This window comes from Neovison vison, chromosome 5 (genome assembly GCF_020171115.1).
Source record: "Neovison vison isolate M4711 chromosome 5, ASM_NN_V1, whole genome shotgun sequence".
Classification (NCBI taxonomy): domain Eukaryota; kingdom Metazoa; phylum Chordata; class Mammalia; order Carnivora; family Mustelidae; genus Neogale; species Neogale vison.
The window spans coordinates 167,128,755-167,144,156 of NC_058095.1; the positions used below are offsets into that span (position 1 = coordinate 167,128,755).

Consider the following 15,402-nt stretch of genomic DNA (forward strand, 5'->3'; position numbering starts at 1 on the left):
TTGTTTTGTTTTTTGTCTTTATTCTGGTAAAATAAGCATAACATGAACTAAGGACGTAAGGTAGTAATAATGCGTCATTACTGACACAAACAAACCAGCGCGAGCTATGGATACTGGTATGGGCGGGGAGTCCGTGGAGCTTGTGCTTTCTGTTCCATTTTCCTGTAAATCTAAACTGCTCTAAGAAATTAAGTGTGTGAGTGTGTGCTTATGGAGATGGATTGCCATCTTAACCATTTAAAAAAAATTTTTTTTTAAATTTTTATTTATTTGACAGAGAGATCACAAGTAGGCAGAGAAGCAGGCAGAGAGAGAGGAGGAAACAGGCTCCCTGCCGAGCAGGGAGCCCGATGTGGGGCTCGATCCCAGGACCCTGTCATGACCTGAGCCAAAGGCTTTAACCCACTGAGCCACCCAGGCGCCCCCATCTTAACCATTTTTAACTGTACAGTTCGGTGGCATTTATTTCCAATTTTTTCACATCCCAAACAAATTTTGTACCTGTTAAGCATTAACTCCATATTCATCCTTCCTGCCAGCTCCTGATAACCTCAAATCTTTTTCTTTTTTTTAAGATTTTATTTATTTATTTGAGAGCAAGAGAGAATGAGCACAAGTGGGGTGAGGGCCAGAGGGAGAAGCAGGCTCCCCACTGAGCACAGAGCCTGATGTGGGACTCAGTCCCAGAGCTCTGGGATCATAGCCTGAGCTGCAGGCAGAGGCTTAACCATGGAACCACCCAGGCGTCCCCCTGATAACCTTTAATCTACTCTGTGTCTGACTTGGCCTATCTAGACCAGTCCATATAAGTGGACTCTTACAGTATTTGTCCTTTCGTGTCGGACTTTACCTAGCATATTTTTAAGGTTCTTTTACGAGAACTTTGTTCTTTTTTATGGCCGAGTAATACTTCATAACATATACCACCTATATCACGTTTATCAGCAGATGGACACCTGGGTTGTTCCACCTTTCGACTATGTGAATAATGTTGCTGTGAACAGGAGTGTATAAATATCTGAGCCCTGTTTTTGGTTCCTTTGTGTGTACCTAGGAGTGGAATTGTTGGCTCATGTGCTAATTTGGTGCCTAACTTTTTGAGGAACTGGCCAACTTTCAACAGCAACTGCCCATTTTACATTCCCATGACCAGTGCATGAGGTTCCAGTTTCTCTGCATCCTTACCAGGGCTTTTTATTCTTTCTTTGTTACTATAATCGTTCTAGTGGGTGGGAAGTAGTAGCTCTTTTAGTTGATTTGTGTTTCCGTAATAACTGGTGATGTTAGCATCTTATCCTGTACTTATTGGCCATTTGTGTGTCTTTGGAGAAATGTCTATTCAGATCTTGTGCCCACTTTTAAATTGGGCTGTTTATCTTTTTGTTGTTGAGCTGTTGGGAGTCCTTTACCAGTTTTGGATACTCTCACATATGTGATTTGCACATATCTTTTCCCATTCTTTCTACTGTCTTTTCACTCTCTTGATAGTGTCCTTTGATACACAAATTTTTAATTTAATGTTTAATTTCTCTCTTGTTTACTATGCTTTTGGTATTAAATTAACAAAACTACTGCCAAATCCAAGGTTATGCAGATTTTCACTTAGGTTATCCTCTAAGATTTCTATAATTTTAGTTCTTTTTTTGTTTTTTAAAAAATTTTATTTATTTATTTGACAGAGGGAGAGAGATCACAAGTGGGCAGAGCAGCAAGGAGAGAGTGAGGGGGAAGCAGGCTCCCCACTGAGCAGGGAGCTTGATGTGGGACTCGATCCCAGCACCCTGAGATCATGACCTGAACTGAAGGCAGACGTCTAACTATCCGAGGCATCCAGGCACCTTTCCAACTTTGTTCTTTTTCAGAATTGCTTTCGTGTTTTGTGGTTTCCTTCAGTTCCATATGCATTTACTTTTTTTTTTTCCCCCCATTTCTGTAAAAGAAAAAAAAAGCATTGGAATTGTCATGGAGATTTCATTGGATTTGTAGATCTTCTTAGTATTATGTCATTTAATCCATGAACACAGGCTGTCTTTCCATTTAATTATGCCGTCTTTAATTTCTTCCAGCAATGTTTTGTACTTTTCATTGTGGAAGTCTTTCACATCTTTGCTTAAATTTATTCCCAAGTATTTTTTCTTTCGGACGCTATTGTAAATGGGATTGTGCTCTTAGTTTCCTTTCTGGATTGTTCATGCCTAGTGTATAGAAATACAACCAGTTCTTGGGTGTTGACTTTATATCCTGAATATATTTATTAGTTTTAACAGAGTTTGTGTGTGTGTTTACATACATGTATTTATTTAGAGTTTTCTACATAATAGGATCATGTCATCTGCACGTAGAGATAGGTGTGCTTCTTTTTCCAAATTTGGATTCCCTTTATTTCTTATCCTTGCATAGCTAACTGCTCTGGCTAGAATCCCAGGGTTATGTTGAACAGAAGTAACAGAAGCTCCTTGTCCTACTCCTGCTCTTAGGGGAAGGGTTAGTCTTTCACCATTGAGAGAGGTGCTAATTGCAGGTTCTCACTGATGCCCTTCACAGTGCTGGAGAAGTTCTCTTCTATTCGTAGCCCATTAAATGCTTTGTTACTGCTTTTTATCAGGAACGGCTGCAGATTTTGTCAGATGCTTTTGTGTGTGTGTGTGTGTGTGCATCAGTTGTGATGGTGAGGGGTAATGAGTTCTAGGATTTGGGGGCTGTTGAGGGAAAAACATGACCATAAAGTGGTAGTAGCCCATTTCATTTGGGCAGCTGTGTGTTTGAGCAGCTCTTTGCGGGCAGTGTGGTAGCAGCCAGACAGGAAGTCTCGGATTAGAGAAGTCTAAAGTGCAGTGGCAGTGGGGTCTCTCACAGTCCTGGTATTTACAGGTAGCAGATGCTGGGTGTAGATTTGCCAGGTATGCAAACCAAGCAGGCTCTAGATGGCTAAAGATATGCTTGTTTAAGCTATGTTTAAAACAATTGCACGTGTAAAAACTGGATTTGGTATCGTTGGGCTTCAGCTAACCATCTCTGCTTGCTGTGAAGAAGTAAACAACATAGAGGTCGGTATATGGGGGATATCTGATTCATTTATATAACATGTAGGTTTTTTCCTTCATTTTGTTATCGTGATATACTAGCCTGATTGATTTTTTTATGTTGAACCAGCCTTGAGATCCAGAGATAAATCCTAGTTGGTCATGTTGTATGGCCCTTCTAGTATAATGCTAAATTCAGTTTAAATATTTTTTGTTAAATTTATATATACATTCGTAGAGGTATTTATTGGTCTGTAGTGCTTTTGGATCTTGTATTGGGGTAATGCTGACCTCATAAAATGAGGTAAGTAGTATTCTCTCTTCATTTTTTGGGGTGTTAATTCTTTAAATTAGAGAAATTTGGTGGAATTTATGGGTAAAGCCATCTGGCACTAGGCCTTTGCGTTGGGAGATTTTTGATTACTGATTCCGTCTCATTTGATTACTGATTCCGTCTCATTTGTTACAGCTGTTTTCTTTTGAGTCAATTTAGGTAGTTTGTATGTTTCTAAGAATTTGTTTCATCTCGGTTATTCAGTTTGTTAGTTCATGGTATCCTGTTATCTGTAACAATTTCTCTTCCTCCATTTTATGATTTTAGTAATAGGAGTTTTTTTTTCTCCTCAGTCCATCATCAATTTTGGCTAAAGTTTCATCAATTTTGTAGATTGTTTCAAGGAGTCAGCTTTTGTACTTATTAACTTTCTCTATTTTCCTAGTTTGTATTTCATTTCTACTTGAATATTTATTTCCTTCTTTGTGCTAGCTTTGAGTTTAGTTTGCTATTCTTTTTCTGGTTCCTTAAGGTGTAGAGTTTTATTATTGAATTAAGATTATTTTTTTTTAAGATAAACATTTAGAGGGGCGCCTGGGTGGCTCAGTGGGTTAAAGCCTCTGCCTTTGGCTCAGGGTCCTGGAATCGAGCCCCGCGTCGGGCTCTCTGCTGCGCGGGGAGCCTGCTTCCTCCTCTCTATCTGCCTGCCTCTCTGCCTGCTTGTGATTTCTCTCTCTCTGTCAAATAAATAAGATCTTTAAAAAAAAAAAAAAAAAGATAAACATTTAGAGCTATAAATTTCTCTCTGAGCACTGTTTTTGCTGCCTTCCATGTTATATTGTATTTTTGTTTTCATTTGTGTTTAGGTATTTTCCAGTTTTCCTTGTGATTTCTTTTTTGACCCGTTGGCTGTTTAATTTTCCACATATTTGTGAGTTTTCTGGTGACCCCTCTCTTAAGAATTTCCAGTTTTATTCCATTGTAATGGGAAAGGATACTTTGTGTAAGTTCAGCCTTTCTAAGCATATTAAGACTTTTCTTATGGCCTAATTTATTGTCCTTCCTGGAGAACAGAGTGTTCACTGGAGAAGATTGTGTATTCTGCTTTTATTGGGTGGCATGGTTTGGTTTATAGTACTTTTCAAGTCTTCTATTTCCTTGTTGATCTTCTGCTTCCTTACTCTGTTACTGAAATGGAGTGTTGAAGTCTGAAATTATTGAGTGTAGAACTGTGTCTTTCTCCCTTCCATTGTGCCAATTCTGGCTTCATGTATTTTGGGGCTCTCTTACTGGATGCATTTTTGTTGTACTTTCAGCTTCTTGATGGATCGACCTTTTTATCGGTATATAATGTCCTTTTCATCTCTTAAAACAGTTTTGCCAGCCCAGCTCTCTCTGTTAATATTTACATGGGAAATTTTTTTCATCCTTTTATCTTCACCCTTTTGTGTCTTTGTATCTAAGCAAGTCTCCTACAGACAGCATACAAATGGATCCTATTTATAAAATCTATTTTGGGGTTTAATTGGAGAGTTTGATCATTTCATTTGAAGTTGTTGCTGATAAGGAACTAAGCTGCCACACAGCTGGGTTTTTGTTTTTTTTTTTTAAGATTTTATTTATTTATTCGACAGAGCGAGATCACAAGCAGGCAGAGAGGCAGGCAGAGAGAGAGAGAGGAGGAAGCAGGCTCCCTGCCAAGCACAGAGCCCGATGCGGGACTCGATCCCAGGACCCTGAGATCATGACCTGAGCCGAAGGCAGTGGCTTAACCCACTGAGCCACCCAGGCGCCCCCACACAGCTGTTTTTGATGTGTGTTGTGTATTTCTGGTTCCTCAGTTCCTCTTTCATTGCCTTATTTTATAGTTGGTTTTTTTGGTGTATTCTGTGTATTTCTGTATTTTTGTTGTTCTTCATGGCTACCTTGGGGATTACATTTTCTATCTTAAATTTATAACCACCTCGTTTGAGTAATCCCAACTGAGTGTTAATAGCATCCACACACTGCTGCTATGCGCCCTGCTTTCCCCCTTTCTTTAATAGTGCTATTGTCACAGATTACATCTTTATTCATTGTTCCAATTAACATTGATTTATAATTTTTGCTTTATTCATTTGCCTTTTAAATCATACAGGAAAAAAAGAATTACCAACCAAGAATACATTAATACTGGCTTTTATATTTACCTGTGTAGTTTTCATTACCCTTGTTCTTAATTTCCTGATAGGATTTCAAATTCTTGTTTAACATTCTTTCGTTTCAGCCTGAAGGGCTCCCTTTAGCTTTTTCTGAAGGGCACTTTTACTTGTCTACCAGTGATAAACTCCCTTAACTTCTATTTATTGGGGATGGCTCAATTTCTCCTTCTTTCTTGAACAGTTTTGCCAGATATGAAGTTTTTGGTTGACAGTGTTTCTCATTCATCTAATACGTCATCCACTAGAGATAGGATTGTATGGTTCATTTGTCGAAATCTTGCAAGCCCTCATTCTGACTTCAGCATCTACAGTATCTATTTTTTAATGGATTCTGAGACATTTACTAGAGCATGATTAACAAAGTATTGTACAGAAATGAATTTTCTGGGGCGCTTGGGTGGCTTAGTTGGTTGGTTAAGCAACCAACTCTTGATCTCAACTCTGGTCTTGACCTCAGGGTCATGAGTTCAAACCCCATATAGGGCTCCATGCTGGGAGTGGAGCCCACTTAATTTTTTTTTTTCCTGGCATCTGAAATGTTCCCTTAAACACCACAACTTTCATCTTCACCTAAAATGTATTCTGTATACATCTACCTTAAGCCAAGGCAGAAAGATAATGGCTTGTGTTCCTTGAGATTTCCAACTGCTGACTCCAGGAGGTCTTTCAGTAAGGCTTTGTACATTTGACGAGTCCGAATGCAGCTGTTAATGATTCTGGAGCCCAGCATCCAGGCTGTTCTATTTCAGCTTACCACAGTGAATGTCGGTTTAATGCAATGATAATGCACTTGCACTTTAGACTCAAATACGGAGGTTTTGAGTTTTCATCTTTATTTAATGACTTCTTGGTTTCTTTGTCAGAGATCACATGCGCTTATTGTTAGGCTTCTCCTCTTTAACTAGGGCTAGAAAATCAAATGAATTTAAAATAGTAATTTTTAAAATAGATAAAAATTAAGGTATTAATACTGTTTTCACATTTTTTGCCTTCCAGACCAAAATATTTCTTTGTGTAATTTCTTCACTGATCATGTGGTACGATTTTTTTTAGGTGTCTGAAAAACCACAGTCCTGATAAAGGGGCCATTACCATATTGTCAGTGCTTTAAGAAATAAAAGGCAGGAGCCAAGCTGTTTTTCAGATCAGCAGTCAATGCCAATGTTTAGGCTTCAGAGAGTGTCAGAGAAAGGTAATGTGTAGTTGTACTGTCAAGTAGTTTTTTATTACTGTCCAGTTTTGTACTTTTACAATGATAGCTTCCTAAACAGGCATCCTTCTGGCCAGCTTCAAAGTGACGGTACTGCGACTTTCAGAGGAATGTGGTTCCCACTGCCGGACCAGTTAGATGTGCTCCCAAGGAAACTGTGACCAGCATTTACTCCAGGACCACATTCACGTGTGGCAGAGTTAACCTACTTTATTCATTCACTTTATTCTGACATTTGGAGACTTTTTGGCTTTGTCTATTGTTCTAAGGGTATGTAAAACATTTTAACAGGCTTGGTGATGACGTCTAGGAAGCTAGATTTTGTGATGTACTTACTTCTTATATAAAATCTTAAGCTATTGTACAAGTATATTTCATTCACTAGATCTTGAAATTTGTATTAGTTTTTTTTAATTTTCAGAAGAATTTCGTCAAACCTCAATTCTAAAATTCTGTGATTTTTGTGAAAGCATTTCTTAAGAACCTTGTTAATGAGGGGCACCGGGGCGGCCCAGTCAGTCGGACGTCTGCCTTCGGCGGGAGTCTTGATCTTGGGGTCCTGGGATCGAGTCCCCCCCCCTCCCCTTGTTGGTCACTGATTTCCCGCTGACCGGCTCCTGGGCGAGGCCTTCCCACACCTAGCCGCTCCCAGAGCGTCCCGAGACCCGGGTGCCCGCGCCGCTCGCGGCTCTCTGGCTCCGTGCACTCCGGGTCTGCAAGTTCGGGTCCGGGGCCCGCCCGAGGCTCTGGGGCGTTGGTGGGGCAGGGGGGTGGGGTGCTGGACGTGGAGCATCATGGGCCAGGGGGAGGGGCGGTGGCCCAGTTCTCGCGACGTTTCGGCTCCGGGTGGGAGGCAGCGTTGACTCCGCAGCGGGTGCAAGATGCGCTCAGAGAAGGAGGGGGTGGGAGGCTCCGGGGCGGCCGTTGCCGCGCGGGGCCCGAGCGGGAGGGAAAAGGTATCTGCTGTGGAAGTCCAATTCCGCCGGGAGTCGCCGCGGCGGGAACCAGAGGCGCCACCAGCCTCGGCCTTCGGCTGTGGGGGCGGTACAAGCAAACCTCGCGAGGAGAAGAAGACAGTTCTGAGCAAGGTTGGGGGGGAAGGGGCGGGGCAGGCAAACCTCGCGATAGGAGGAGGGTCTTCAAGAGGGTGGGTCGAAGCAAAAACGGAGAGGTGCGTGCAAACCTCGCGAGAAGAGGGGTGATCTTGAGCGGGGTGGGGCGGGGCCAAAGGGAGGCGGGATGCTGCTGGAGGCGGGAGGCGGAGCTAAGGGTGGTGTGTTCCGGGGACGGGTGAGCGCGCAAACCTCGCGAGAAGAGGGACGGTCCTGCGCGAAGGCGTGGAGGACTTGGGGTAGGGGAGGAGCCGAGGGGGCGAGGCTGTGGCCTGCGGCTTCAGCACCGCGGACAGCGGACTGACGCGGCCTTTCCTGGCGTGGGGAGGAAGAGCTGCGCCCGGGGCAGGCACGGTCCGCGGCGTGGTCCGGTCCGGTCCGGTCCTGCGCACCGTCGTCGAGGTTCCGGAGACAGGGGCTATGTGAGGCGCAGCCCTTCCTGCCGGCCGTGGCCGTGGCCGCGCGCGGACTTGTGGGCCTTCCCGACGGGGGCCGTCTCCGCCCCGCGGGCCCGAGCGCAGGCGGCGTTCCGGGACGGACGCGCGGGGACGGACGCCGAGCCCCCGTCCGTCGTCTCCTCAGGTGGTGATCCGGCGGCTGCCGCCCGGCCTCACCAAGGAGCAGCTGGAGGAGCAGCTGCACCCGCTGCCCGCGCATGACTACTTCGAGTTCTTCACGGCCGACTTGAGGTGAGACGCGGCGTGAGGGAGACGCGGGCGGCCCTGCCGCGGGGGCGGCTGCGGGGCGGCTGCGGGGCGGCTGCGGGGGCGGCTGCGGGGCGGCTGCGGGGGCGGCGGAAGCCGTGTCCGCGCCGGCCCGACCTGGGCTCGCTCGCTCGGTTCCCGCGGCAGAGCGTGCGGCTCCGGAGCGGGCGCCCGTGGCCAGGCTCGGAGCCGAGTGCCGCCGCCGCCACGCCCGCCCCACAGCTCCGGCTTCTCGGGCTCCCCGTCACGCCGGGGAGGAGGGGCCGCCGAGGACACGCGGACGCCCGCGGCTTCTCTCCCGAGCAGAGGACGCAGACCTCGGGGTGGACGTTCCGCAGGGGCGGTCGGGCGGCGCACTGTGCGGTTCGTGGTGTCGCCGCGCCCTGGGCCGTCGCGGTGCCTTGTTCTCGTCGGAGCCGCGGGAGCCCCGCGGACCGCAAGGGACACGCGCGGTCCCGTCGAAGAGACGCAGCACTGACGGGGAGGGCAGGTGTGGTGCGAAGGACTAGTGGGGGGACTTGCAGGACTGAGTTTGAGAAGACGGGTGCGGCTGAAGGGCAGGCGGCGGCCCCTTTGCACGTGCTGAGCCTGTCTGAGCTCAGTGTTCTCCTCGGTGGAAGGGGCGGGCAGTTCTGCCGACGAAGAAGTGGGTTGTGAGGCGGAGGAGAAAGCTCGGTTCGTGCGCAGCCGCCGTGTCGAGCGCCTGACGGGGTCCGCGGCGTCCGCGCAGGCTCCCGGGTGCGGTGCCACGTTTGCATCTACGAGTGATCCCGCCCGGTCCTGATGTGTGATAAGGAATGACCTTTGAGTGACCTTGCCTTTGGCTTTCAGCCCTGGAAAACCAGTATTTGAAGCCGGTTCTTTGTAGTCAAGATACTAACCTTAAGCGTCTTTCCCAAGTCACTAAAAAGATCTTGGGTCATGTTTTCCTTATTTTTTTGTGGGTTTTGCTTTGTTTTGTTTTGTTTTTTTGCTAAAGATTACCCAGATTATAATTAGCTGAGAGGTTTCTGTGACATAGGTTTCCGCTTGTTGTATCTATAAAAGAAAAAGAAGCAAAATTAAAGAAGTCTTACATTTTTTACTGACTGTTTTCACTGTTATCTCTTATTTCAGTCTTTATCCTCATCTTTACTCAAGAGCATACATTAATTTTAGAAATCCTGATGACATCCTTCTTTTTAGAGATCGTTTCGATGGCTATATCTTCATCGACAGTAAAGGTTGGATCTTTGGCTTTCTAAACTCTTTACTATGATCTCCAAGTTAATTAAGTTTTGCTGGAAATGTTTGTGAGTTATAAATAAGTTCTCAGACACCAGGGTAAAATAAGCTCATAAATTTCAATTGTATTGCTGTGGTTATGTGCTTACCTTGAAAATTAAGATACATAAACCAAAGAACTCCCATCAATTCCCTGTATCAGAGACAATCTATATATATATTTTTTTTATATAAACTTTTTCATATAAGTGAGTTTTCTGGGCACGTGAACTTCACTTTCTTATGTTCCAAAACCAAATCACTTTACTCTTGTGCAACAAATTTTCTAAAGCGTATTATTCACTTACATTTCTGTCTTTTTAAACAGAGTAATTTGGGGGCACCTGGGTGGCTCAGTGAGTTAAGCATGTGATTCTTAGTTTTGGCTCAGGTCATGTTGTCAGCATCAGCTTCTGCATTTAATGAGGGGGCTTCTTAAGATTCTCTCTCTCTCTCTCTGCCCCACCTCCCGCACTAAAATAAGTAAATAATCTTTTTATTTAAGATTTTATTTATTTGATAGAGAAAGAGCACGAGCAAGGGAATTAGTAGGCAGAGGGAGAGCGAGAAGCAGGCTCCCCACTGAGCAGAGAGCCCCATGCAGGGCTCGATCCCAGGATCGACCTGTGGTGAAGGCAGAGGCTTAACTGACAGAGCAATCCAGCACCTGTAAAATAAGTAAACTTACATCTTGAAAAAAATTTAAAAAATAAGAATGTTAAACAGAGTACTTCTCATAATTATACCATTACTGGACAATGTCATGGGGGAGGGGATTGTAATAATGAACTTAAGTTTCTGACTCTGTTGAACAGCATTGCCTGCTGAGACAGGGACATTTACCTCTACTCTAAATGGTTCTGGTTCTCTGTGGTTTTTGGATCTTGCCTTTGCCTTCCTTCCCGTCAGACTGTCACCTGTTGTTGTCCATTGTGACCAAGCCTCTACACCTGTAAGACCGTATTCTCTGTATCTGCCTCACCAACCACACTCCTCCCACTCCACCCAACCCCACTGGTGATAAGTGTTTTCTTCCTCACTGAGAGCTAACAAAATATCCTTGAAGACTGACTAGGCTGAGGCCAAGGGAGTCTTTCCTGTAAGGAGAAGCAGATCTAATCTTGAACTATTCAATGTTTGTGTTGAATCCTTCTTTATTCAAGTGCCTTTTTCCTTTATTTTTCAAAAAGTTATGGTAAAGATAACATAAATTTATCATCTTAGTTTTTTTTTTTAAAGATTTCATTTATTTGAGAGAGAGCACACACGTGTGAAGGGAGAAGCAGAAGCGAGGGAGAGAGACAAGCAGACTCTGTGCCTGAGTGCAGAGGCCGGTGCCTCAATCCCAGGATCCTGAGATCATGACCTGAGCCCAAACCAAGAGTCAGATGCTCTATGTGCTCAGCTGACTGAGCCACCCAGGCATTCCTCACAGTTCGGGAGTGTTGAGTACATTCACACCATCTCCAGATCTTACAAAACTAAAGATCTGGACTCTTTTTAAATAATTCCCCACCTCTCCCTGACCCCTAGCCCTTGGCATTCTCCTTTCTTTCTTTCTTTTTTTTTAATGAATTTACTAGTTTACATACCTCATATAAGTGGAATCAAATAGCATTTCTCTTCTTGTGACTGGCTTAGTTCACATCACATGGTGTCTTCTATGTTCACCCATACTGTAGCATGTCTCAGAATTTCCTTTTTAAGGCTGAAAAATACTTTACTATGGGTATATGCCACATGTTGTTTCTGTCAGTGGACACGTTGGTTGCTTCCAGCTCTTTGCTGTTATGAATAGTGCTGCTGTGAACATGGTGTACAAGTATCTCTTTGAGACTCTGCTTTCAGTTTTTTGGGTATAACCATAGTGGAATTGTTAGATCATATAGTAAGTATGTTTTTAATGTTTTGAGGAACTGCCATACTGTTTTCCTTAGAGGCTACTTCATTTTGTACCCTCACCATCTGGGCATGAGGCCTCCAGTTTCTCCTCCCACCTGCTGCTGTTTTCTGTTTCTTCGATAGCAGACCTCATAATAAGTATGAGATAGCATGTCACTGGGGTTTTGACTTGTGTTTTCCTAATGCTTAGTGGTTTTGAGTATCTTTGTGTGCTTTTTGGTCATTTGTATGTCTTTGGAGGAAAGCCCATGTTTAAATTGAGTTATTTGTTTCTTGTTAAGTTGTAGATTTTTTTTTTTTTTTTTGGTATATATTATAGATCGTAACACCTCATCAGATGTATGATTTTTTTTTCCCACTCCATAGGTAGCCTTTATATTCTGTTGATTGTATTCTGTGACAGATGGTTTTAATGTGATGTGGTCCAGTTTTTCTGTTTTTACTTTAGTTGCCTGCACTTTTGATGTTACATCTAAGATATCATTGCCAAATTCAATGTCAGGCTTTTCCTCCATGTTTTCTTCCAAGAGTTTTATAGTTTTAGGTCTCATGTTTAGGTGTTTGACCCATTTTGAGTCAGCTTTTGTCTGTGGTATCTGGTAAGAGTCCAGCTCCATTCTTTTGCATGTGGATATCCAGTTTCTTGAGCAGTATTTTTTTTTTTTTAATGATTCTTTTTATTAGAGAGAGCATGCACACAAGCAAGAGAGAGAGAGAGCATGAGCAATATGAAGGGCAGAGGGAGAAGCAGACTCCATAGTAAGCAGGGAGCCTGACACAAGGTTTGATCCCTAGACTCTGGGACCATGACCTGAGCTGAAGGCAGACACTTAACTGACTGAGCCACCCAGGTGCCCTCCAGCAGTATTTGTTAAAGAAGACTGTCCTTTCCCTATTGAATAGTCTTGGCACCCTCATGGAAAACCATTTGATCATGTATGTGAGGGTTTATTTCTGGGCTCTCTGTTCTAATCCATCGATCTGTTTCTTCTTTTATGCCAGTACCATACTGTTTTGATTACCATAGCTTTGTAAGAAGTTTTGAAGTCAGGAAGTGTGTCAACTCCTACTTAGCAAATATCTATGTACTAGTCGTGTGGGTGCAGCAGGGGATCAGACATTGTTCCTGTCTGTCCAAAGCCCTGCTCTCCTGCTGGTCCTTCACTTTATTCTGAATACTTAAGGTTAACACAAAATTATTGTCCAGATGAATAAGAGTTGCAATATCGTCATCACCTGACCATTCCTGACAAGGATAAAGGATTCAGTACCAACATGGAAGTGTTCCATCAGTTAAGTAAATAGTGAATGTTTCTCGTTATGCTCCTGGACCCCACTCCCATGCACCCACACGTAATAACCAAATCAGTTCCTCTTGGCTTTTGTTCTGAACTTTTCTGTTTGAAGCAAACCTTGTCTGAGTATTGGGTGTCCCCTCTGAGGCCCCTCTTTTAGCCAAGTATCTCTTCTAAGCATAATAATTCCCTTGAACTCCTATAACAGATTGATGATTTGAATTAACCTTTTAAAATTTAAAAAAAATGTGACTAAGGAACCTAGTTAAAGGAATTCTATGATAAACTCTTCAGGAATGGAGAGAAGGGTTTATTGACATTTAAGGTATGCAGCTTGATGAATTTTGAATGCATTCAGTTATGTAACCACTACTGCAACATGAGAAATCATTTTCTTTAATAAGTAAGTACTCGTCCTTTGTTCATATTTGGAGTTTGATATGCTAAGTTTGCAGGTACTTGAAAATAATAGTTTAAACAGTAATGTTGTTATGGTCAGTCTTTAAGAAAGCTAGATCACGGGGCACCTGGGTGACTCGGTCAGGTAAGCATCTGACTCTTGGTTTTGGCTCTGGTCTCAGGGTCATGGGATTGAGCCCCATGTTGGGCTCTGCTGGGTATGGAGCCTGCTTAAAATTCTCTCTCCCTCTGCCTCCCCATCTCCCCCCAAAAAAGAAAGAAAGCTAAATCATTATTTTCCAAAATGAGTATAGTGGAATTTTAGAGTGGTTTTTGCAATTTTTTTTCTGTTAAAGGCCTAGAATATCCTGCGGTGGTAGAGTTTGCCCCATTCCAGAAGATAGCCAAAAAGAAAATAAAGAAAAAAGATGCCAAAACTGGAAGCATTGAAGACGGTGAGTCCCTTTACAAAGGCTGCATTATGAAACTGCCAGAGTAAATACACCTATCAAATAGAATTCCTCTCCCGTATGTGGGAAGGAACGTGTTTCTTTTCTTTTTTTCTTTTTTAATTTACAGATCCAGAATATAAGAAGTTTTTGGAAACTTACTGTGTGGAGGAAGAGAAACCTAATGCCAATCCTGAAACTCTCCTGGGAGACATAGAGGCAAAGACTAGAGAACTTATTGGTCTGTTTGCTCATTTCTTCTCTTCTTTGACTGAGATGTATATTTACTTCCTTTTCAGGATTATTTAAAAATTCACACTTGTGACAGGCTTAGCAGGGATGTAGAGTGTTTTCCGGTTGTAAAAATTATGGCAACCTGGAAAAATATTTCTGAGCATCTGTCCAGTCTACTAAGGGAGAGCACCAGAGGTTTTAGCTCCATTTATTTGTTCACAGTTATGATGCTCCCAGGTGAGGAGTGGAGAATGGAGTTTTATATTTTGTAGCAGCTGGTTTACTGCGTGTGTAGTGCAAAGGATCTTTTAATCGCTAAAGTTAATATTTACAAAGATTTGCTTAGCATGCATGTGATCATTTTTGGTCAGCACATGTTGAGTGGATACTGACTCAGCCTTGGTGTGCAGAGTGAGCATGAACGGGACACACGAGGCCTGTGCTGTCAGGTATCTGCCCTGCTCATGGGGAAAACTGAAGTTAACACCTGCAGCAGTAATCAGGCTTTAAGCCAGGGCATGTCCGTGTGATCAGTGCCACAGTGTGATGAGACAGTCCAGGGAGGGAGAGGCCCTGTGAGAGAAGCCCCCGCTAAGACATGGAAGGAGAAGGGACTAGAGACAGCTGGAAGCTGAGCTGCGGGCCTGTAGGAACAGGAACAGGGTCGGGGGCAGGTGGGGAAGAGATTCGGAGTTTGGGAGATAGCTGAGACTGCTAAGGGAGCCTGATTAGTTTTCCCCATGCATCACTCCAGGCATCACTCCAGGCACTCCATGCCTGAGGAGACACCGGGCTTTGGGGAGTGTGGGGAGACTTTGCTCCAGTCCAGGGAGGGCTTCTTACACTAGCTGGCAGAGTCTGCCTATGCTCTGGCAGATTAGGTGTGGGAAGAAAGGAAACAGAAAGAATTCAGGCCTCCAGGAGCTTGACTTGAACGGATCAGTGGGTGGAGGCACCATTACTGGCAGGGCAGACTGGGGAGGGAGGAAACAGTACTGGAAGTGAATCAAGAGATCACTGTATGCTGAGTGAAATCAGTCAAGCAGAGAGAGTCAATTATCATATGGTTTCACTCATTTGTGGAGCATAACAAATAGCATGGAGGACAAGGGGCGTTAGAGGGGAGTAGGGAATTTGGGTAAATTGGAAGGGGAGGTGAACCATGAGAGACTATGGACTCTGAAAAACAGTCTGAGGGGTTTGAAGGGGCGGGGGGCGGGGTGGGAGGTTGGGGTACCAGGTGGTGGGTATTATAGAGGGCACGGCTTGCATGGAGCACTGGGTGTGGTGAAAAAATAATGAATAATGTTTTTCTGAAAATAAATAAATTGGAAAA

General features: G+C 44.0%; 1 protein-coding gene across 10 annotated transcripts in view; it reads left to right on the forward strand.

The window, feature by feature from the left end:
• Positions 1 to 7,567: 7,567 nt before the first annotated feature.
• Positions 7,568 to 15,402, forward strand: part of UPF3A (UPF3A regulator of nonsense mediated mRNA decay) — a 35,463-nt gene continuing 27,628 nt past the window's right edge. For 9 of the 10 annotated variants that reach the window (XR_006384714.1, XR_006384713.1, XM_044250178.1 and 6 more), the window contains exons 1-5: positions 7,568 to 7,796; positions 8,403 to 8,509; positions 9,641 to 9,747; positions 13,740 to 13,838; positions 13,963 to 14,073. Coding sequence is in view for 8 of the 10 variants with exons in the window: in XM_044250178.1 (XP_044106113.1) it covers positions 7,590 to 7,796; positions 8,403 to 8,509; positions 9,641 to 9,747; positions 13,740 to 13,838; positions 13,963 to 14,073 (631 nt within the window). In the remaining 2 variants the exon portion in view is untranslated. Of the gene's footprint in view, positions 7,797 to 8,402; positions 8,510 to 9,640; positions 9,748 to 13,252; positions 13,529 to 13,739; positions 13,839 to 13,962; positions 14,074 to 15,402 lie in introns of those variants that run through there. The other variant, XM_044250183.1, reaches the window with a different exon arrangement.